Raw genomic sequence first — 21,383 nt, forward strand, 5'->3', positions numbered from 1 at the left:
AAGAGAGAGGAAAGTAGAGACTACAAATTAAGAAAGAGAGATGTGACTTTTACTAAAAAAGGGAAATGACTTCACTACTATGGCAAAATGACTCTACTACTATGGAATAGATAGAAAATACTTTCTCCATCCCCGAGTTACACTTTGACCGGGCACGAGTTTTAAGAAATGTAAAGAAAAGTTGGTTGAAAAAATTAGTGGAATGTGGGACCCATTTTTTATATTGGTTTTATAATAAAATGTGAGTGAATTGAGTTAGTGGAATGTAAGACCTACTTACTATTTATGGTAAAAATGAAGTGTGACTCTTAATTGAGGACTGACTGAAATGAAAAAGTGTAACTTTTAATCGGGGATGGAGAGAGTACTTGGTAAGATAAAAATAAATAAAAAATTATTGGCCCTTGCAATTTTTTTTTTATTTGGCCCTTGCATATCTTGGGGAACAATCCACCTAGCATTGCAACCACGTTCATCTTCCGACAATATATTTCTCAGCTATTTATTTATTCACATTTTATCAATTTCTTTTTCTAAACCTCAGCTATTTGGGGCCGTTTCACTCTCCTCTTTCAAAGCTCATCTTCATAAACCCTAAACCCTAGCAACCAAGGTGCCCTCAGATCGCTCCGTTTCAATGGCCACCGCCGTCCTCCTCAGATCTCTTCGCCGCCGCGATATTTCCTCCGCCCCTATCTCTGCTTTCAGAACAGTACGTCTCGCCAATTTCTCTGATTGTTTTCTTTTTTATTTTCTCTCACGTTTGATTCTTTCTATGTGATATGGTGTGCGGTTTTATTTACTCTCTTAGATCTGGTTTGAACTGCGTATTTTATTTCAGGAGGTGACTGTGTATTAGAATATGTTTTTGCAGGATTTCTCTCGTGATGAATCTATGAATTTGTCCTTTGTTTTATGTGTCACGTATATACGGCTGCTATGATTTCTGGTGATTTGAATTTGCGAGGAAATATTTTGAACATCGTGGTCTATTGTCAACTGATTTTGGATGCAAACCATCTCACAATCACTGTGATATTAATATATCGGTAGAATTAAGGATTGATCGAATTTTGGATGTGAATATTCCCATGATTAATGATGATATTAGTGGCAGTACTTCATGTATCTTGCCATTGAGCAGTTTCTTGTTTATGATGATGCTATATGATTAGTGAATTTTATGAGTCAAACTATTTAATGCTTCGGTTAAGATAATTCTATATATGCAGCACCTTTATAATTGAGTGTTCTTTCTGAAGACTATACTATTAGCGTTAAGCACCTAGAGAATTTAATCACCCACCTATATATTGTGTGTTTCAGTTAACTGGAAACACCAAACCATCATGGGCAGTAAGCAACAAGTGGGCAGGTCTTGTGAGGCCATTCAGGTATGTTCCGTGCTCATCATTTTGTATATCAAGCATTGAGTAATTGCTTTATTTCTTTATTGATTCAATTGTATTTTCTTCCTGAACAGCACCAAACCGGCTGGAAATGATGTGATTGGTATTGACTTGGGTACAACGAATTCTTGTGTGTCTGTTATGGAGGGAAAGGTGCCAGAATTTTCTCTCAATTGAATCTGCATCTTACTATTTGTTATCAAATGATTTACTTACATGTGAGATGCTTACAGACTCCAAAAGTTATTGAGAATGCTGAGGGTGCTCGGACAACTCCATCAGTAGTTGCTTTTAGCCCGAAAGGAGAACTGTTGGTTGGAATACCAGCAAAGAGACAAGCTGTCACTAATCCGACAAACACAGTCTTTGGCACCAAGCGTCTAATTGGTAGACGTTTTGATGATGCTCAGACACAGAAAGAAATGAAGATGGTTCCTTACAAAATTGTCAGAGCTCCTAATGGTGATGCATGGGTTGAGGCCAATGGGCAGCAGTACTCCCCAAGTCAGATTGGTGCTTTTGTCCTGACCAAGATGAAGGAAACTGCTGAAGACTACCTCGGGAAGACTGTCACAAAGGCTGTTGTGACTGTCCCTGCGTATTTCAATGATGCTCAGCGACAAGCCACAAAGGATGCTGGGAGAATTGCAGGGCTTGATGTGCAAAGGATTATTAATGAGCCTACTGCAGCTGCACTCTCATATGGTATGAACAACAAAGAAGGCCTGGTTGCAGTTTTTGACCTTGGAGGTGGAACATTTGATATATCCATTTTGGAGATTTCCAATGGTGTCTTTGAGGTGTGACATACTTGTTTAAGTGCATTTTTAACTGATCCTGTCATTGTTTATGTCTTTATACTGATACATGTTTGCTTGTAGGTGAAAGCCACAAACGGTGACACATTTTTGGGAGGGGAGGACTTCGATAATACTTTGTTGGAGTTTTTGGTGAGTGAATTTAAGAGAACAGACAGTATTGATCTGTCCAAGGATCGTCTTGCTCTTCAGAGACTACGGGAGGCAGCTGAGAAGGCAAAGATAGAGCTCTCATCAACTGCTCAGACTGAGATCAGCTTGCCCTTCATCACTGCTGATTCAACCGGGCCAAGGCATCTGAATATCTCATTGACAAGGTCTAAGTTTGAGGCTCTGGTTAACAGTTTGATCGAGAGGACTAAGAATCCTTGCAGGAGTTGCTTGAAGGATGCTGGCATCTCCATCAAGGAGGTGGACGAAGTTCTCCTCGTTGGAGGAATGACCCGTGTTCCAAAGGTTCAGGAAGTAGTTACTGAAATCTTTGGAAAGTCCCCTAGCAAAGGTGTGAATCCTGATGAAGCTGTTGCCATGGGGGCTGCTATTCAGGGTGGCATTCTCCGAGGTGATGTCAAAGAGTTGCTTCTCCTTGATGTTACACCGTTGTCTCTAGGTATTGAGACACTTGGTGGAATCTTTACCAGATTGATCAACAGAAATACCACAATTCCAACAAAGAAAAGCCAGGTCAGTAGCATTTTGTGAAGGTTTAATCTTCTGTTGAAGTTATTACACTATTGATTTCTGGTTCACTGATGCAAGTCTTAATATTATTGCAGACATTCTCGACCGCTGCTGACAATCAGACCCAGGTCGGCATCAAAGTCCTTCAAGGAGAGCGTGAAATGGCCACAGACAACAAAATCCTCGGTGAATTCGACCTCGTGGGTATTCCTCCAGCTCCTAGGGGCTTGCCTCAGATCGAAGTAACTTTCGACATTGACGCCAACGGTATCGTGACTGTTTCCGCGAAGGACAAAACCACCGGCAAAGAGCAGCAGATCACAATCCGGTCATCAGGTGGTCTATCGGAGGATGAGATCGAGAAGATGGTCAAGGAGGCCGAGGCGCACGCCCAGAAGGATCAAGAGAGGAAGGCGTTGATCGATGTCAGAAACAACGCCGACACCACCATCTACAGCATCGAGAAGTCCTTGAACGAGTACAGGGAGAAGATTCCAAGCGAAGTGGCAACCGAGATCGAGACTGCCGTCGCAGATCTGAGGAGCGCGATGGCCACAGAGAACATCGACGACATAAAGGCGAAGCTTGATTTGGCGAACAAGGCCGTGTCGAAGATCGGGCAGCACATGTCTGGCGGTGGCGGCTCGAGTGGCGGGCCCACTGGAGGCTCCGAGGGAGGTGAGCAGCAGCCACCCGAGGCAGAATATGAGGAAGTGAAGAAGTAGGATGGCTGAGAGTTGATTCAGCTGAGTTCATTTTTGTATTTACATAACTTTTAGTTAGGTGGTGTTAGGAGTTTGATTAGAAATTCCTCGGGCAGAATTGAGCATCGGATTTCTTCTTTTTTTTTTTACATAAATTTGGTGAAGAATGATATATGCTGAAATATCGTATAATAAATCCTATGCCGTCTGGGGTATGAGATTTCGTTTTTGGAATTGTGTTGTGCATTTTTTGTCTTTTGATGAGATATATGCTATCAGCAATGATCTTTTGCTTCTTTTGGTTCTCTTGAGTTGCTTCCATTTGATTAGACGAGTCCATTGTATAAGTGTTCATCACTTTTGAACACTTTTTTTTAAGGCCACGCCAAAATGGATTCAAACTCATGGCTTTTGGTTCGAGTATTAATCACTCTACTGTGTCATTGCTTGTATAATCTTTTTATTATATTCAAATACTAGTATTAAAAAGTATAAAAGAAAGGAAAAGTGTTATTTTTTTGCTAAAAAGAGAAATGACGGACGTCCCGGAAAGGATCGTGACTAGTTTATGATGGGAGGAAAATATTTGTGTCATAAGTGCTTGAATGTATGCTTATGCTAAAACTATCTCTGTTGACTCTTATTTATCAAATATGATAATACTTTTAGTTTGTTTTCGCTTCTAACCGTTTCTTCCTTTTGATTATATGCCATCGAGGTCTTTACATTTTGTATTACGGAGCACTAGTTATTAACCCCGTGCGCGATACACAATAGTCGTGATTTTTCCACAATAATTTAAGATAATCAAGCTACTATAATAATATAAGTTTTCACAATCAATATATTAGCTTTGGCCAAATTTAAATTCAATAAATAACAATATATAGACACAACATATATTACGTCGAAGAATAAATCAAAATTAACTAAACTATATATGCAACGTTAACTAATTTAAATATAAATAGATGCGTTAAAATGACAACACCTTTTAAAGTGACACTGTGACACCACGCTAGACTGCAATATTATAAACGTTAGACTGCAATAGTATAAACGCTAGATTGCATTCTAGCGTATTGGATATTGCAGAAGGAAAAAATTGCAGTCTAGCGTATTGGATATTGCAGTCCGTGAAAATTTACCCTTGAACAATTTTTATAATTGCCATATGACAGCTTATTATTCGTCCACATGTACAAATGATTGGCTATGAATGGTGGTATGGTGTTAATTTAAGAAGTGTTGTCATTTTATTTTAATACAAACCTTATAAATTATACTACTACAATTTATATAGTATCAAATATAAATAATTAAATTCATTTATCATTATAAAAGCTTTAATAATTTTGATAGATGGAATATTAAAGAATAATAAAAAGGTTAGAATAAATTAATTAGTAGGAGTATATACTTAAATTAATTTACTTAAATCAATAATAATTTCGTTTGAATAACAATAGAACTTAGCTTCGATAACACTAGCATATAAAGGCCCATACTAATTAAGTCGCAACTGTATACACATATTACCTCAAACCCTAATAAAAGTGGCGCCACTATACCCTTCTCTCCCCTTTACCGGCGAAACCCGCACCGCCTGACTCACTCGCCGCGCCGCCTGCCTCGCTACTCCACCGCCATACCTCGTCGCATTGCCGCTCTCTTGCCTCGCCGTGGTGTGTTGTAGCAGCTATTGATTATCTTCAATTCAAGTATTCTGATTTTATTGCTTCTGTTTGAATTGATTTTGTTTCTATTCTAGATTGAGTTCCTTCTCATTTTTACATGTATTTGTAGAGATTTATAACTTTTGTTAGTATAGATATAGATATGATGTGTGTTTTTATGCGTGTGCAGAGAAATTCAAATTTCAAGCTGAGTTAAATGGGTAGCAAGAAGAGAGAATCGAGTTCGAAGAAGGAATCCGCGTTGGAAAATGGTGAGGATAGGCAGAAATTGAATGTGAGCTCCGAGAATTCGGATGTGGAGCCCTCAAAAAAGAGGATGAAAAAGGAGAAAAAGAAGAAGGATATTGAGCTACCAGAGGCTGAGAATGTGAATGATGCTGATGCCACACCGGCATCTTCGAATGCTCACAGGGCTCCGTTGAATTCGATGGAGAGGAAAAAACATAGGAAGTTGAAGGATAAGGTGAGGCACAGCGGGGAGGGGAAGAAAATCGATTCGGGGGCTGAAAAGATGGAGGTGGATTCGAAAAATGATGGTAATGAGAGTGGTGGAACAAGTAGTGGTGGTGGGGGATTGTTGCCTAAGTTCCACATCGGGGTGTTTAAGGAGCTAGCAGCTGCAGATGCGAGTGTGAGGGAAGCGGCAGCTAAGACGTTGGCTGTGGAGTTGAGGCAAGTTCAGAATGCGTATGATAAGTTGGAGAATAAGGATGAGGTAGAGGATAAGTCGAAACTAGAAGCGGAGAAGGATGATGGGTTGAATAACTGTGCTCCCTCTGTGAGGTATGCTGTGCGGAGGCTTATTCGTGGTGTTTCCTCATCTAGAGAGGTGCGGTTTCTAATTTCTATTGCAGATGATCTTTATTTTTATTTTATTTTTTTGCTGTTATTGGCCAAGAATTTTATGGATGGTTGAATTTGGATGAATTTCATGTAGTTTCATGCTTTTGCGATATTTATTGTTTCTGGCATATCAAACTGCACAGAGCTGCAACAGGATGGGTTTTTTCATGTTAAATTGAATCCTTTTTACCTCCAATATATTGTTTTTCCATTTTCTCCTTAGTTAATTTTCTCACATTTAACAACTTATCAAAGACTTGGGTGTGTAGTTTACCACATACTCATTTGCGCAATTGTAAATATTGAAAATATGAGCAATGATGGGTTAAGATTACCTGGTAAGTAAGAGCATTATATTTGACATGCATAAGTCAGATAAGGCATCATTTGTTCTTTGGTTCTAAGTGGGCAGTAAAGGTCTTATATGGATTGTCTAAGACTCTAATCCTTTTGATTTTGGTGCAGACTTGAAAATAATTATTGATATTAGATTTGAGATTTCAAGATTTAAAATTTTTAATATGTTTTTGCGGATTAATGTTTCATGTTTACTAGCAATAGAAACCCTTCCACTATATCTGAATATGCAGAGAAAGTTGTGGTACACTTAATAGGAATGTTGCCAAGAAAGTTCTCTGAGAGTTATTTTATTGCGATTTTTAACTGAGTTATGCATGTAATATGTCCCAGTGAAGATTTTATTGAATACACTGCTTATTTTTCTTCTTAATTTTTTCTACTCTTCTGTTGCAGTGTGCAAGACAAGGGTTTGCATTAGGTCTCACAATGCTAGTTGCCACGGTTCGTAGCATTAAATTAGAGTCATTGCTAAAGCTAATTACAAGTTTGCTGGAGGTCTCATCTTCGATGAAGGGTCAGGTGAATAATGATCCCTCCTCAAATGAAGTCAATTATTGAGATTTGTTTTTTAATTTATGTGGCACCTTTTGTCTATAGGAGGTTAAAGACTGCCTACTAGGCCGTTTATTTGCATACGGGGCTCTTGCAAGATCGGGAAAGCTTACTGAAGAATGGAAGTCGAATAATAACAGTGTACTCATCAAAGAATTTACCAAATGTCTTATTGATCTTGCAGCTAAGAAACGGTACTTACAAGAGCCTGCTGTTACTATTTTACTGGAGATAGTTGGAAAGGTAATCCATCATATATTGCCTACAGCATATATTATTTTTTCCATCATGCTGATGAGTGGAACAAGATTTCGCTCACAGTAGTAATAATCCTTAAGACTTGTTCTTCTGTAATTACTCTATTAGATTGTGTTGGGACATCTGCACATAAAATTTACTTGGAACCACTTTATGTATTAGCTATAACACTTCCTCAGTGCCATATCTTCTCAGGATTGTTTAATTATAGTTTTCCTACCCATGACTAAATGTTGCCCTGTATCTGTGTAATGGTTTAGTTGCCTGAGGAAGCACTGCTGGAGCATATTCTTGAGGCACCGGGGCTACAGGAGTGGTTAGAAGGAGCAACTGAAGCTGGAAATCCGGACGCATTACTTTTAGCTCTTAAAATACAAGAAAAAGTTTCTATCGACCATAAATTTAATAAACTACTGCCTTCCCCCTTTAGCAAAAGTGCCATTTTTGCTACTGATTACCTATCCACTGTTTCCAGTTGCCTGAAGGTACTACTCATATTTATTTTCTTACAGATTTTTATTACTGATTAAGTGATATTTCAAGTCATTGCTGATCTATATGTCTGGTGTAATGCAGGAGTCTACCTTCTGTCAGCCACGAGTGCATAGTGTATGGCCTGTCCTTATTAGTTATCTGTTACCTGATGTTATACAAGATGCTGATTCAGCATCAGGTCCAATTTCGAGCAAGAAGCACAAAAAAAGTCGTAAGAGTAGCTCTGCTGACGAAGATATGGAAAAAAATCTGGTCAGCTTCTGTGAAATAATAATTCAAGGGTCGCTTCTAACCTCATCTCACGATCGCAAAAAGTTAGCATTGGATGTACTGTTGCTTCTGCTTCCAAAGCTTCCTGCTTCTTATGTGCATGTTATATTGTCATACAAGGTTGTCCAAGGTCTTATGGACGTACTATCCACAAAAGATTCTTGGCTTTATAAAGTTGCTCAACATTTTCTTAAAGAACTATCTGAGTGGGTAGTGAATGATGACACCAGGAGGGTTGAGGTTATTATGGCTCTGCAGAAACACAGCAATGGAAAATTTGATTGTATCACCAGATCAAAAACAGTCAAAGGTTTGATGTCAGATTTCAAAACTGAGCCTGGCTGTATTCTGTTTATTGAAAGTTTGGTGACCATGTTTCTTGACGAAGATCAATCTTCAGAAGAACCTTCAGATCAAAGTCAAACTACTGATGACAATTCTGAGATCGGATCTATTGAAGATAAAGATGCTGCTGGGACAGTTGGAACTGCTGAATTTCTTAAAAGTTGGGTTGTGGAATCCCTTCCTGCTGTTCAAAAGCATTTGAAGCTTGAACAGGATGCTGCAAAATTCCGTGTGGAGAAAGAAGTTCTGAAGTTTCTGGCAGTTCAAGGTCTATTCTCATCATCACTGGGAACCGAAGTAACATCTTTTGAACTACAAGAAACGTTCCGATGGCCTAAATCAGTAATTCCTAGTGCTTTATCCCATATGTGTATTGAGCAGCTTCAGTTGTTGCTTTCAAATGCACAGAAAGGAGAGGGGCCTCATGCTGTGGCAAGTGGTGTTGAGGCAAAGGATCTCGGGTCTTACTTTATGCGGTTTCTGGGTATATTATACAACATTCCTTCAGTTTCTCTGTCAAGGGCTTTGAATAGTGATGATGAAAAAGCATTCAAGAAACTGCAGGCCATGGAAAGTCAACTGTCAAATGAGGTACAGTCTATGTTAGCCCCTGCATCTCATGATAATACTCCCTTTCATCACTTTACTTCTTAAATGTGTTTTAATAATCTCTGTTTTTTTTATCTGATGAGTATATAGGTCTGGTAGGAATTTTTTTAATGTAATTTAGCTATTCCCAGCGCATAAACTATCAGATTCCAATTATATTTTCACGTGTGAAGACGGGAAAGAGATTTTTGGAGTATTTGAAACTAACGTATTTATATGTTTATAGGATGTTTTTAATTTGACCAATCGTATTAGATGTTAGATTTCTTATATTTGTGATAAAATCTATTTGCAAATTGCGCTTTTTGACCCATGACTTGAAATTTGGGGTCTTACTCAGACCTCTAAATTAGTTTTAATGACTTAAATCTTGGCTTTGCTGCAAAGATTATGCTGGTGGTGCTTAGGAGAACTTCTCATTACTATTTTGGTTGTTATAGGAACGTAAGTGTGCTACCACCACAGATGCAATTAAGATACATGCTCTGAGATATTTGCTTATACAACTACTGCTTCAAATCATACTTCGTCCTGGAGAATTCTTCGAAGCTGCCAGCGAAGTTGTCATGTGTTGTAAAAAAGCTTTTGCCTCTTCTGATCTCGAATCCTCTGGAGAAGATGAACCTGAGGAGGATGGTGCGCCTGAACTGATGGATGTACTTGTGGACACAATGCTCTCTCTGTTGCCGCAGTCATCTGCTCCTTTGCGATCTGCCATTGAGCAGGTACCAACTAAATATTCATGTCACTTCCCCATAGTTAATTATATGCATCTTTACCTTATACTACTCCCTCCGTCCCCCAAAGTTTGTCCCAATTTGACCTGGCGCGGGTTTTAAGAAATTATTTGACTTTGTATTAAATGAAGGTGTGTAGTGGAATAAACTTTGGGGGACGGAGGGAGTATATCTTAAAGAATGATTCCTTTAGCTATCCAACTTCAGGCCTGCATTACTTGATGATTCACCTATAGCTATAAAAGACATTGTTGCGTCCCCCTGTTGCTTTCGATTACCCTTCTCTATGCTAAATTTTTTCGTGATATCGTACAGGTTTTCAAATGCTTCTGTAAAGATATAACAGATGATGGTTTACATCGTATGTTGAGGGTTGTCAAAAAGGATTTGAAACCTGCTCGCCACCACAATTCAGATAGTGATGATGATGATGGCGAAGATGATCTGCTTGGTCTTGAAGAAGCTGAAGAGTCTGATGAGGCCGAGACAGGTGAAACTGCAGACAGTGATCAACAGACAGATGAGTCCGAGGCAGTGGTTGGGGTTGATGCAGTCACTGCTGAACTCCCTGATGCGTCTGATGATGAATCTGATGAGGGAATGGATGATGATGCAATGTTCCGAATGGATACTTATCTTGCACGGATATTCAGGGAAAAGAAGAACCAAGCCGGAGGAGAAACTGCACATTCGCAGCTTGTGCTCTTTAAGCTCCGCGTCCTCTCATTGCTAGAGTTGTACCTGCACGAAAATCCAGGCAAGTTAAAATGATCGTAGGGGCACATCTTGTTTTAAGCTCTGATCCATTCCTTAGTTAAAACATACGATCTAATCGTCTTTGGATATTGTTGATGCAGGTAAACCGCAGGTGATCAAAATATTCTCAAACCTTGCTCAAGCATTTATTAACCCACAAACAACTGAAGGAAGCGAGCAGCTTGGTCAGCGTATATGGGGGATTATACAAAAGAAAATACTAAAAGCTAAAGAGTATCCAAAAGGAGAAACAGTGTCGGTTGCAATACTCGAGCCTCTCCTAGAAAAGTATCTGAAGCTGGCAGCAAAGCCTTTCAAAAGAAAAAAATCTGCCTCTAATCCATCCAAGAAGAAACAATCCGCCTCCTGGAGTCGTCACCGCCTGATCAATTCCCTCGCCCGAAGCTCAACATTTTGGATTCTGAAAATTATCGACGCTAGCAACTTCTCAGAGTCTGAGCTACAGAAGGTCTGTGATATACTGCAGAATATTTTAGTGGACTACTTTGATAGCAAGAAATCACAAATGAAATGCGAGTTCCTGAAAGAAATATTCAGAAGGCGACCGTGGATTGGGAAACAGCTATTCAGTTTCCTATTGGAGAAATGCAGCTGCGCAAAATCGCAGTTTCGCCAAGTTGAAGCCCTGGATTTGGTTACAGAGGTGCTAAAGTCTCACAGTAGTGCTACTGAAAAGACATCAGAACAGTTTTTGAAAAGCCATGTTCCAAAGCTAAGCAATTTGATCAAGCACCTGGTGACGAATATGCCCGAAAAGCAGGCGAGGAGAGCTGGCGTGCGGAAATTTTGCAGCAAGGTGTTCCAGATGCTTGCAACTTTTAAGCTCAGTTCTAGCTTTGTTGATGCTTTGGAAGAAGATGGTTGTGCTGCCTGTCGATCCCAACTTGGTGATACATTTCTTGCTCTGAAGAAACAAGTTTGAGATGTTGTATTTCAGCAAAGAGGCAAGTTTGATTTCCTATACACTATTGTTGAACTTTGATCTGGTCAAGTCTTAGGACTCAATTTTGCACTGTGTTTGTTCTCATCTAGCCCTTAGGACATTTTTCTTCACCAAATCTGTTGTGTCTCAAGTTGTTATTGTTGTGTTACACAATTACTTAATTTTTCTTCTAGATTCAGCTTTGAGTTCAATTTGCCTGTTTACTTGATTCTGTTTTGTAATATGAAATCATAGATATTGACAACTTCTGCCATAAGTGCTCATGTTTAATACTCTCATCGATATATAAAAATTGACTACTTTTACAATCATATATACTAGGAGTAGTTTTTAATGCAAAATTAGTAAAGAGAAAAAAAAGTAAAATAACACATCTAGGGGTTGCTATTGAACCCGGTCTTCCAGACTTGCCAATTTATCGATTGAAGGAATAACGAGTGAGTTATCACCCCTACCAAACATACCATTATGGAGACTTCTGTTTTTATAGGATTATACATACACGTATACACTCAGATATTGACAACTTCTGCTAGCATTTTTCATTACTTGTGTTTAATACTCTCTTCTATAAAGATAAGACTACTTTTGAAATGGTATACACACAAATTGTGAGTTTTCTTGTGTTAATAGATAGAGACATGAAACTGGAGTAATTCAGAAGGCACAAGCTGAATAACAATAGCAGTAAATAGCTTTCTTCCATTTTTTGGGGGAGATAAAAACTGTACAAGTTAACCTAACCAAACTATCTACACGATTTTAACAATAATATCTGTTCATCATCACCTAAGCTTAAGCTACCACTTTCTTTGGAGAAAAAAAACCCAACATTTAGTCTTTTCTTTCTTCATCCAGCAACTACAACAACAGCCTCATTTGCCATTCTGCAAAGCCAATTTCAAATATATTCAGCTCATGCTCATGTACATTACTAAAATGGCAAGAAAGCTACTACAAGCCACACTACTTAACACCATTATACCTCATGAACAAATATGCTCATTCATTACAGCAACCAAATGCCGATCATTGAATTCATTCAGATTTGATCAAACAGTTGTCAAGACTGTGCATCATTTGCGTCTGATTCACTACCAGAGGAACTCCCTGAATCTGAATCTGTACAAAGCAAGCTCAAACAAATGAGCATTTTTTTTGTTTTCTCTCAACACAAGGTAGAAACGCAAGAAGAATCAGTATCAATACCACTCGAGGATGATGAATCGCTACTCGAGCTGCCAGAACTGCTCGAGCTACTGCTGGCATTGCCACCACCACCACCGCCTCCACCAAGCCCTTCATCAGCATCACCGCCACCGCCACCTAGCCCTTCATCTTTATCGATCTCCACGGGAGGGAAGCTCGCTGCCGGCATATCATCATCAATATCCACATCTTCTTCCTCGTCTTTCATCTTCTTACCCAGGTCATCATTCTTGTCACTCATTGCACCCTACACAACATTAGCATCAACATAAGTAAACACCAACAAAACCAACATTGTCAAAACTAGTAAAAATACCAAAATAAAACAATTCTTGATTGCAAATACAACTCTTACCATATCAGCATCGGTAACAGGACTGGTGGGAGCTGGATTGTTGTTCATCATCAACGCTTGCCGCTTTGTCTTGCTCACCAACTTCTTCCAATTCGTCACAAAGCGGTCAAGTTCCCACAGCGTCTCCGTGTCAAGAGCCTCAATATCAAGCTCAATTTCATCGCCATCCTGAGCCAAATGCTCATTCCTCTTCCTGATTATCTGCACCAACTGAGGCATTTTCTCCTGGGGCATACTCTGCAACCCAAGTCCCAGCTTCTGCTTCTCGTCCATACTCATATCTCTCTTATTCACATCCTTAGCTCTCGGCTTCGGCAGCTTGGGCGCCACTACTCTTCTTTGCTCCTTTGCTACGGGCAGAGGAGGAGCTCTCACCGGCGAAGGGGGCATCGGCTCCGGTGGATTCATCGGCGGTGGAGGCGGATTAGAAGGCGTTGAGGCACTAGAATGGGCTTGCATGGACGAATGCATTCCTTCAGACTTCTTCATAATGTGGGAAACCGGAACATGGCTAGCTTTCGGCTTCTTCTTCGCGGATAGAATCTGAGAACCATTGTTGTTCCAAGAGCTCCCCTGCAATTCCTCAACCTCACGGAAAGGGAAATCATTGTTGATGTTGAACTCGCGGGGCTCCTTCTCAAGCCGCTTGTCGAGCTTCTCCTGCACCGGCTTGAACAGCTCCTCGAACCGCATCAGCATTTCCTCGGCCATCGCGTTAACAGGATCCGACTTAGGGTTGTAGAGCAACGCATTGTTAAAAGTCAGCCTAACGTCAGCGGCGAATTCTGCAGGCGTACGGTATAAATTTTTTGCCAGATTCGCTTTCACGGTGCCGAGATCCATGGGATGCTTCACAATATCGTGGTAATCGTGAAGCTGGAAAGCTTTTGCATCCACCGGAACTTTGAAAACATACCCGTGTTTGCATTTGATCAATTTATTGACGATCTTCTCGCATTCCTTCAACAAATCCCCAAAATTGACCGCCTCGAAAGAGCCATTGTCAAATTCATTGACAAAATTCTTGGGGGCGGATCCAATCGCAGGGCCAGGACGCTTGCTGCCGCTAAATTTCTTCGATTTCGGTTGAGATCTAGGGGTTTCAACATTGTTGAACCGACCAAACTCAATCCGATCTCGCAAATCACGGATCTGATCGAGCTCGGCCGAGAGGCGTTTCCGGAGCTCCAGCAGCTTCGACTTCGTGTACGTCGAGACATTGAAGGTCAAATAGCCGCCGTAATTCCCCGCTTCACGAGGTGTGGGGGCCTGGTTGAAGGAATACGCATCATCGGACGCCGTCTGCGTCGCGGCCGGCAAATCGACGTTGCTACGATAACGAGGGGCGGCGGCGTTCGTTGCAGACGGGTGGTGGAATTGCTTCTGCTTCTTCTTAAAATTAGGGTGAGGGTTTGAATTGACGTGAGGATTCACGAACTGCGTCTTTCCCATGTGGCTCCAGCTCGTTTCATTCTGGCTCGCTAGAACGGCGGACGCCATGAATCACACCGACGGCAACGCTCAGCTCCGTCGAGCCTCCGGCAGCAATTTCCCCCAAAAATCATGTATCGAACAGCCGGAATCGGACCTTCCCTCCTCTCGCCAAACGATCTGCGGCAGCTCAGAGCTAGATTAAATTAAATAAAAAAAAATCAGCTAGAATTTGGGGGAAAACGAAAAAAGGAAATGATTCTAAACACCAATTTCACAACGATGTGTAGACATTAGGGTTTGAGCGAAGAAATCAGAAGGAGAGGGCGTGCTCTTAAAGGCGACGAGATCTGCCCGCTGATATCACGGGCAGCATCGCAGCCGTCGATCGGCCAATCCCACGGCAAAAAGTGACTTTGTTTGCTGGCGGGCAGTTGACCGGGGACATCTGTCGCGGACGGCCCAGATTGGGCTGTTGGACACGTGGCGCGTTTCTGGACGTCCGATGGGTGGAATTGAGAGGATGGCAAGGCGTTTGTGTCTGAGCTGAGATGAGTCGCACGTGGCACTTCTTAGGGTTCGTGTGGGGCCCACTGGGAGCGGTGACGTGGAATTGACGACGTGAATGTGAAGATAACTCGGTTTGTCACGTGCACCGCGGGAAGAACGTTAAAAAAGCCGACTTTGCTAGAATTTTACTATTATGCCCTTCAATTTAATAGAGGTTTCTACTTACCACAATTGGGTCTTGGTCTTCATTTTATTCTAGAACTAACACTTTTCTAAATATGTAATTATAGTGTCCCCACCTGACCTATACCGGCATAAATTGTGTTTTAGATAGTATTATGATTTAAATAATATTTTTTTTTATAATTAAATGTCTTTTCCTTGCTGGTGTTTTAGTAGTATCGAAAATTCTTTATCGGAGATGTTGAGGTGCGGTTGTATTGCAAGTACAGAGGTCTAGATTTGTTGAGTGTATTGCGCGTATGCCTCTTCAATCGCGCATCCAATCCCACCGATGAAAAAAACTTTCCCACATACAAGATGATGAAGAGGTAATCTCGTCTTTCATTAAATATACGTTTAATTAGTATGCATACATGCAATTGAGTGAAAGAATATGTTCAATGAAATTATTAAGATTGAAAATCTTGTATTTTATTAAATTATTGAATTTTTGAAATAATGTGTACTTTAATCATTACATTTTTACTTGATGTATTCCAAAAAAGCATGAAAAATATTACTCCTAGTATCTATAAAAATAATTGGCTAGAAATGTTCTTGTTTAGGTGTTCTAATCTTGAATGCAAGCATCACAATGCATTAATAACATTCATCAAGTAAAAATCGATTCGATTATAGAAAAATTATTGAATTATACAATCCTAAAATTATTGAATTGTACAATCATAGTAATCAGTGGCGAATCCAGGATCCAGAAACGGAGGGAGCGGGATATATAGTATAAGCTTGATTTAGTATGAACATGACTATTTTTTTCGTTGTTCGAGCCGACGCCAGAAGCAAACGGAGGAAGCGGACATGACGTTTCGATAAGGGAAAAATAGTTACACGACGGGGGCGACCGCCTCCTCTTGCCTCCCTTAATCCGCCACCGGTAGTAATACCCCTTTCCCTGATAATGGAGTAATTAAAAAGGTGAACTAAAAATAATAAAATAAGATAAAAGAAAACAGTAGGGTAAAATGGCAAAGGACTGCCAAAGTGGGCCCCACCCATGAGCAAAACAGTAATATTTTTTCCCCAATTATAAAAGACAGCAATATATGGGGTGGCGTCCATATCTACCCAAACCTTTTTATAACTCTCTTCTGCTTTTTTATTCTTCCCAATTTCAGCTACACATTTCCAATAATGTTTCCACCGCGTTGTGTATGAGTCGAATCGCTGATGTTTTCACTGATTTTTCGAGATCTGATGCCGCAGAGCAGCGGGATCTGATGTTGTGAGATTTCGCACGGTTAATCTCCGCCGGCCGCCGCAGATCGCGAATGAGGTGCGGCGGCGGAGGGAGGAGGTTTATGCGATGTGGTTGAATGTGAATTTGGCGTTGCATTTAGTGTGAATCGTGACGTGAGCACTTTTACGTTGAGCTCTTTTTTTTTTATACATCTAATCTTTGATTTAGTATTTTAATTCGCTTTAAAATACTAGTTTAACATTTTTTACTACCTTTTTAGAATTTTTTAATGGAGGAATAATGATCATGGATCTATTCAAGTCGTTTGAATTATAATTAGTATAGTTAAATGGTTTTGGTGAAATGTGGATTTAATGCGGGCATTTTGCTAAGTCAAAAAATGTGTTCTTCAATAGATAATTGTCGTTTGGATAGAAGAGACATTTGTCGTCGGAATAATATTAAACTTTCATATGCAAATTCATGATTGTATTTTTGAACTATTTGATCATGTGAAAATACATTTAACCAATCATCCGAATAAATAATACTACTAATAGAAAGAATAATACAGTAGTAGTTTGTAAATTAGTGAATTTGACCAAGTTTTGATTTTGAATACTACTCCTCGGTTAAAAATCTGACCACAAGTGATCAATCATCGAACAATAAAATTTTATTTCATATTTTAGTTATTTTGGTACAATCAAACCGAATCCACTAAAGATAGTCTACATATTTTCTAAATTTCGAGTTTCACAAGTGATAGTATCAGAATATGAATATGTCTTGCGTTTTGTGTTTGTTTTTATATTTTTTTAATTTATTCTGTAATAATTTCACATATATTCTGTTTTTGCCTATACAATAATTTCATTTTGTTGTTGATTTTTTTTTTTAATTTCAATTGTTCATATAATTACGCTATTGATCGATTTTAGCTCAACTTTTTGTAAAACATAAAAAGGCCTTTTGTTGGACACAATAGATTGGTCAAGACTAATAAAATTAAGTATCCATAATATCCAATTTCATTTCATTTCTAATCCTCCATGAAACAGAGCATTTCTAGCGAGAAATGTGGCATTATTTAATTATATTAATATCAGTACATAACTTTCTTTTTTCTCTACTTCTAATTATGACGAAAATATTGTACATAGTTTCTTAAAGGCAGATTTAAACAAAATGAGTGAAGTCCTTAGAAGAGCCAAAGCAAGTCGCAGCATTCATCCATTAAGCAGCAGCAACACATCGCCGCAAGGCTGCATTACACAATCACAATCACAATCATAGTACTCCAAGATAGGGATAAAGGCTATAGCCATTCGTAGCTACAATCACGACCGAATTTTGTATTTCCCATGAATCAAAATTGGCATAGTCAATCGGATATAAGTTGCAATTATACATAACTATACAACCACACGACCGACTATCAAGATTATCCGACCACCCACATCAGTCCCAAAAATCTACTATCACAAATCAAGTTCATGATTTTAACCACGTTTTAAGTTAATGTGAAATATCAAAATTAGGCCATCCTTCGTGATTTTAGTTGCCAAACATATATGTAGACTAACAAAATTACAGGAATAAAATCTACACATAAATTACAATTAAAAAGAATATATACGTTGGCTATTTTAACTAAGCTACAATTCTAGCTACCTAACAAGTAAAAATTTTATTTTGCAGTTTAACAATTCAAGAAATCAATATTTAATTAAATCACATATAAACACATACCACCCTTCCAAGAATCCGGGCTCCCTCTTCGGCGGCGCTGCCGCATATTGTGGCGGCGCCACCACCGGCGGCCCCTGGTAGTATCCTATAACACAATCCAACCCAAATCAAAACTAACCAAAATAAAAAATAAAAAAATCTTAAACAAGATTATATGGATTAAATCCAAGTTACCTTGAGCAGGATAGGGGTAAGCATATTTTGGTGGCTCACTCATCTCTTAACAAGATTTGCTAACGCAAGAAATTTAGAACTCTTCTCTCTCTAGACTCTCTTCTATATGTATGTATAATGAGTAGTATTTATTTGTTTAGTGGAGTGAAAGTTGTGGAGAGAATAATGAATCAAATTCTTTACTTGAAATTTCTGTTGAGGATGTGATGAGAATGCTCTGGAAAGAAGGTTTATATTGAAATTGGAAATATGTGGGCCATGCCTGTTTCTAGTATGTTTATTATGTCACATTTACTTCTTACATGTACACGTGGCAATGTATGAGAACATATGCACCGCTTATATTTTGTTAATTAGCATTTTAAAATAATTTTAAATAGTGTTCACAGTGAGGGTTCGGTTTACGAGATTGAATTCCGGGATTAAAATAAATACATTTCTCAGTTATTTTTGGGGTCGCCAATAATACCATATGCAACAATTACTAACAGTAGTTTAGATTCCCCGCTTTAAAATTTCAGTGTCCGCCACTGATTATGGAATAATTAGTCATAGATAAACAGTCACATGACTAAAATAATCTCATAACTCAATCCTAAATTACGTGACTAAAATAATTCCACAATTCAATCCTAAATTATATTTTGGTATTATTTTATTTAGAAAATCGAACGCTGCATTATTCTATCCAACCAGCATTTATAATGCATGGATGAAAGTCCAAATTATTTAAAAAATAAGCCATGTACGAAAAGCCCAATTTCCAAGTAATGAAGGCCCAAAATTTGGTTACGTTATTAAGCCCATATTACATAAAATATAAGCCCCACCCAAGTGATAGTAATTCAATTTCAGAACAAAAAATCAACAAATCGAAGGGTGATGTATTTGATTTGTCTTCAAAGAATTATTCTAAGCTACATAACTCCAAGAAATGATCTAATTTACAAAACAAAAGCTACCTTCCAAAAATTAAAATATCTCCAAAGATTGGAATGAATAATTTTACATAATTAATATTGGTATATAATCTTTATGTAAATAATGTAATGCTAAACCCATGAGGCCAAGATCAATAGTTCCTTAATATTATTTGACAGTAACAGATGCATTAAAAAATGAAAATGGATTGCGATAGCATACTAAAAGCCCTATTTATAATAGAACTAACGTGTTCCCCCTTTGCAAGTATTAAACTTTGAACAATCAGATATTAAATTGTGGCAAAAGAAACCATACAATACTGAAGAAATTCAGTGATCTACTTTTTTACATCTTATTTTATGTATCTCTTTCACTTTTTCGTAGATTGTAGTATATATTTTTCTCTTAATTAAATTTTTTACTTACAATTTATAGTTATTTTTATCATATAAACAATGATTTGGAAGTTGATAAATCCATAAATAAGGTATTTTTTTTTAATTCCAATTTTTACAGATGAATATTAACTTTGATGTATTTTTATATCAAAATGTTTTTAAAATTTTATGAAAAAAATATAATTTTGAAATAATACACGAACAATGAGGCCTTGTATCACATCAAGTCTCTTTCATTATCACTCTGTAATACTCCATTATTTATTTCTTCATAGACTTTAGATGGTACAATAAGTGATGTTATTTTAGATTTTTAGGTGGGATCGAGTCGTTCTTTAATAGGTGAAATATGATAGTATTATCCATTAAAATGATTGCAGAGGATAATATTATTATTAAAAACCCATATTGATGTTCTTAATTTTTATTAGGCTATTGGAGATTTTTTTTTTGATCTCCTCGTATATACATATCTTAATCACTTGGTCTATTTGTTGATTTCGTTGAATTTGACTATTACGTGGAGTATAAATTAATAGATGAAATTGAGAGTGAATTGTAGTTTATTTTAGGGGTAACTGTTTTTAAAGTCACCAACTTTATGAATTCTGGTTTTTCCCACGAACTTTAAAAAGTTCGTGTAATGTCATAAACTTTATTGTCGGTTGCTATTTTCCCATGTCAGGTTTTCCGGTCTGATTCAAACTGACCGTTTCCTATTAAGACAATGTCCAAATTCTTTTATCTTACTATCATTATCTTTGTCTTTGAAATAGCTTCGCGTGGGTACCTTGTACGCCTCAATCGGAACTCGGATGAAGAAGTTATGGCCATTATGATGGTACAAGGTCGCACAAAGGTCGCAGCCTTCATCAAATGGCCATAACTTCTTCATCCGAGTTCCGATTGAGGTGTACAAGGTACCCAGCGAAGCTATTTCAAAGATGAAGATAACGATAGTAAGAAAAAAGAATTTAGACATTGTCTTAATAGGAAACGAACAGTTTGAATCAGACCGGAAAACCTGACATTGGAAAATGGCAACCGACAATAAAGTTTGTGACATTACACGAACTTTTTAAAGATTATGGGAAAAACCGGAATTTATAGAAAGTTGGTGACTTTAAAAGCAGTTACCCCTTTATTTTACTACAATCCAACTTTTATCGTGTGTCTTAGAAATTATTACTGTATGATAAAGTGAAACAAGAATTAGTATTCATCGCCATCATTTTAGGCATATATCAGCCTAAAATTGCAAGTTTTGTTTGAACTTTTTAAAAGTTTTTGTGGACAATAGGAACTAAACAAAATATAAGGATAAATGAAAAAGTGAATTATTTTTTAGATGATAAGTGGAATGAATTTTAGAATTTGAAGAAAGAGTGGATAGAAATGATGTGGATGTGTCTTTTTTGATTTATTGATTAGAAGGGAAACGTTTTATCCACTGAGTCGCGTTATTTTTATAATGATTTCAAATTGAGATAAGTTATCGAACTTTTATTTATGGGATCACTAAGTTCATCTTCGCCCCTAAAAATATTGCATATTTTTTTACACGAATTTAGTAAATACTGCTATGTAATTGTGTATGTATATGGCAAAAGAGGCCCATACTTATTGGATGATATTATATTTAATATTATATGTTAGGTAAATGAATAAGTCATGCTTGATATTTATGTAAATAAAATGATATAATAATGACT

The 21,383-nt window shown here is 38.1% G+C and overlaps 3 protein-coding genes and 1 long non-coding RNA gene across 6 annotated transcripts; 2 read left to right on the forward strand and 2 right to left on the reverse strand.

The window, feature by feature from the left end:
* Positions 1-519: 519 nt before the first annotated feature.
* Positions 520-3,846, forward strand: MTHSC70-2 (mitochondrial HSO70 2). Its single transcript, XM_048124595.2, has 6 exons — positions 520-712; positions 1,327-1,394; positions 1,484-1,562; positions 1,643-2,209; positions 2,291-2,911; positions 3,004-3,846. Exons 1-6 carry the CDS (start codon positions 638-640, stop codon positions 3,631-3,633), a joined length of 2,040 nt encoding a protein of 679 aa, XP_047980552.1. The 5' UTR covers positions 520-637; the 3' UTR covers positions 3,634-3,846.
* A 1,289-nt stretch (positions 3,847-5,135) lies between these two features.
* On the forward strand, positions 5,136-11,689 carry LOC125221626 (DNA polymerase V family). Of its 2 annotated transcripts, none has more exons than XM_048123798.2 (9): positions 5,136-5,333; positions 5,479-6,138; positions 6,906-7,031; positions 7,110-7,307; positions 7,583-7,807; positions 7,899-9,023; positions 9,482-9,766; positions 10,094-10,535; positions 10,636-11,689. In XM_048123798.2, exons 2-9 carry the CDS (start codon positions 5,506-5,508, stop codon positions 11,475-11,477), a joined length of 3,876 nt encoding a protein of 1,291 aa, XP_047979755.1. In that variant the 5' UTR covers positions 5,136-5,333; positions 5,479-5,505; the 3' UTR covers positions 11,478-11,689. The 2 variants fall into 2 exon arrangements, with proteins under 2 accessions (XP_047979755.1, XP_047979754.1); XM_048123797.2 differs by having other exon boundaries at positions 5,136-5,297.
* Positions 11,690-12,170: 481 nt separating this feature from the next.
* LOC125221627 (transcription factor GTE2-like) lies at positions 12,171-14,803 on the reverse strand. Of its 2 annotated transcripts, XR_007176391.2 has the most exons (4): positions 13,063-14,803; positions 12,708-12,954; positions 12,484-12,620; positions 12,171-12,385 (listed from the first exon to the last, which is right to left on the reverse strand). XR_007176391.2 is itself a non-coding variant. In XM_048123799.2 (3 exons), the coding sequence occupies exons 1-3, from the start codon at positions 14,560-14,562 to the stop codon at positions 12,562-12,564; spliced, it is 1,806 nt and encodes a 601-aa protein (XP_047979756.1). In that variant the 5' UTR covers positions 14,563-14,803; the 3' UTR covers positions 12,171-12,561. The 2 variants fall into 2 exon arrangements, 1 of the variants encoding a protein (XP_047979756.1); XM_048123799.2 differs by having other exon boundaries at positions 12,171-12,620.
* Positions 14,804-15,802: 999 nt separating this feature from the next.
* Positions 15,803-16,604, reverse strand: LOC125219391 (uncharacterized). The gene is made up of 2 exons (XR_007176125.2): positions 16,318-16,604; positions 15,803-16,138 (listed from the first exon to the last, which is right to left on the reverse strand). It is a non-coding gene; the product is annotated as an uncharacterized LOC125219391 (long non-coding RNA).
* Between the last annotated feature and the right edge of the window lie 4,779 nt (positions 16,605-21,383).

The sequence above is a fragment of the Salvia hispanica genome, chromosome 1 (assembly GCF_029641045.1).
Source record: "Salvia hispanica isolate PSC_SH4W2 chromosome 1, Shi_PSC_v1, whole genome shotgun sequence".
NCBI lineage: Eukaryota > Viridiplantae > Streptophyta > Magnoliopsida > Lamiales > Lamiaceae > Salvia > Salvia hispanica.

Excerpts from the sequence above, each read along its gene's own strand:
- MTHSC70-2 (XM_048124595.2), top strand. The coding sequence starts at position 638 with ATGGCCACCGCCGTCCTCCTCAGATCTCTTCGCCGCCGCGATATTTCC. Across the intron at positions 713-1,326 it reads CTATCTCTGCTTTCAGAACA|TTAACTGGAAACACCAAACC; the intron begins GTACGTCTCGCC and ends TGTGTGTTTCAG. Across the intron at positions 2,912-3,003 it reads TTCCAACAAAGAAAAGCCAG|ACATTCTCGACCGCTGCTGA; the intron begins GTCAGTAGCATT and ends ATATTATTGCAG.
- LOC125221626 (XM_048123798.2), top strand. The coding sequence starts at position 5,506 with ATGGGTAGCAAGAAGAGAGAATCGAGTTCGAAGAAGGAATCCGCGTTG. Across the intron at positions 7,808-7,898 it reads CTGTTTCCAGTTGCCTGAAG|GAGTCTACCTTCTGTCAGCC; the intron begins GTACTACTCATA and ends GGTGTAATGCAG. Across the intron at positions 9,024-9,481 it reads AAAGTCAACTGTCAAATGAG|GAACGTAAGTGTGCTACCAC; the intron begins GTACAGTCTATG and ends TGGTTGTTATAG.
- LOC125221627 (XM_048123799.2), bottom strand. The coding sequence starts at position 14,562 with ATGGCGTCCGCCGTTCTAGCGAGCCAGAATGAAACGAGCTGGAGCCAC. Across the intron at positions 12,955-13,062 it reads CTGTTACCGATGCTGATATG|GGTGCAATGAGTGACAAGAA; the intron begins GTAAGAGTTGTA and ends AATGTTGTGTAG. Across the intron at positions 12,621-12,707 it reads CGATTCATCATCCTCGAGTG|ATTCAGATTCAGGGAGTTCC; the intron begins GTATTGATACTG and ends TGCTTTGTACAG.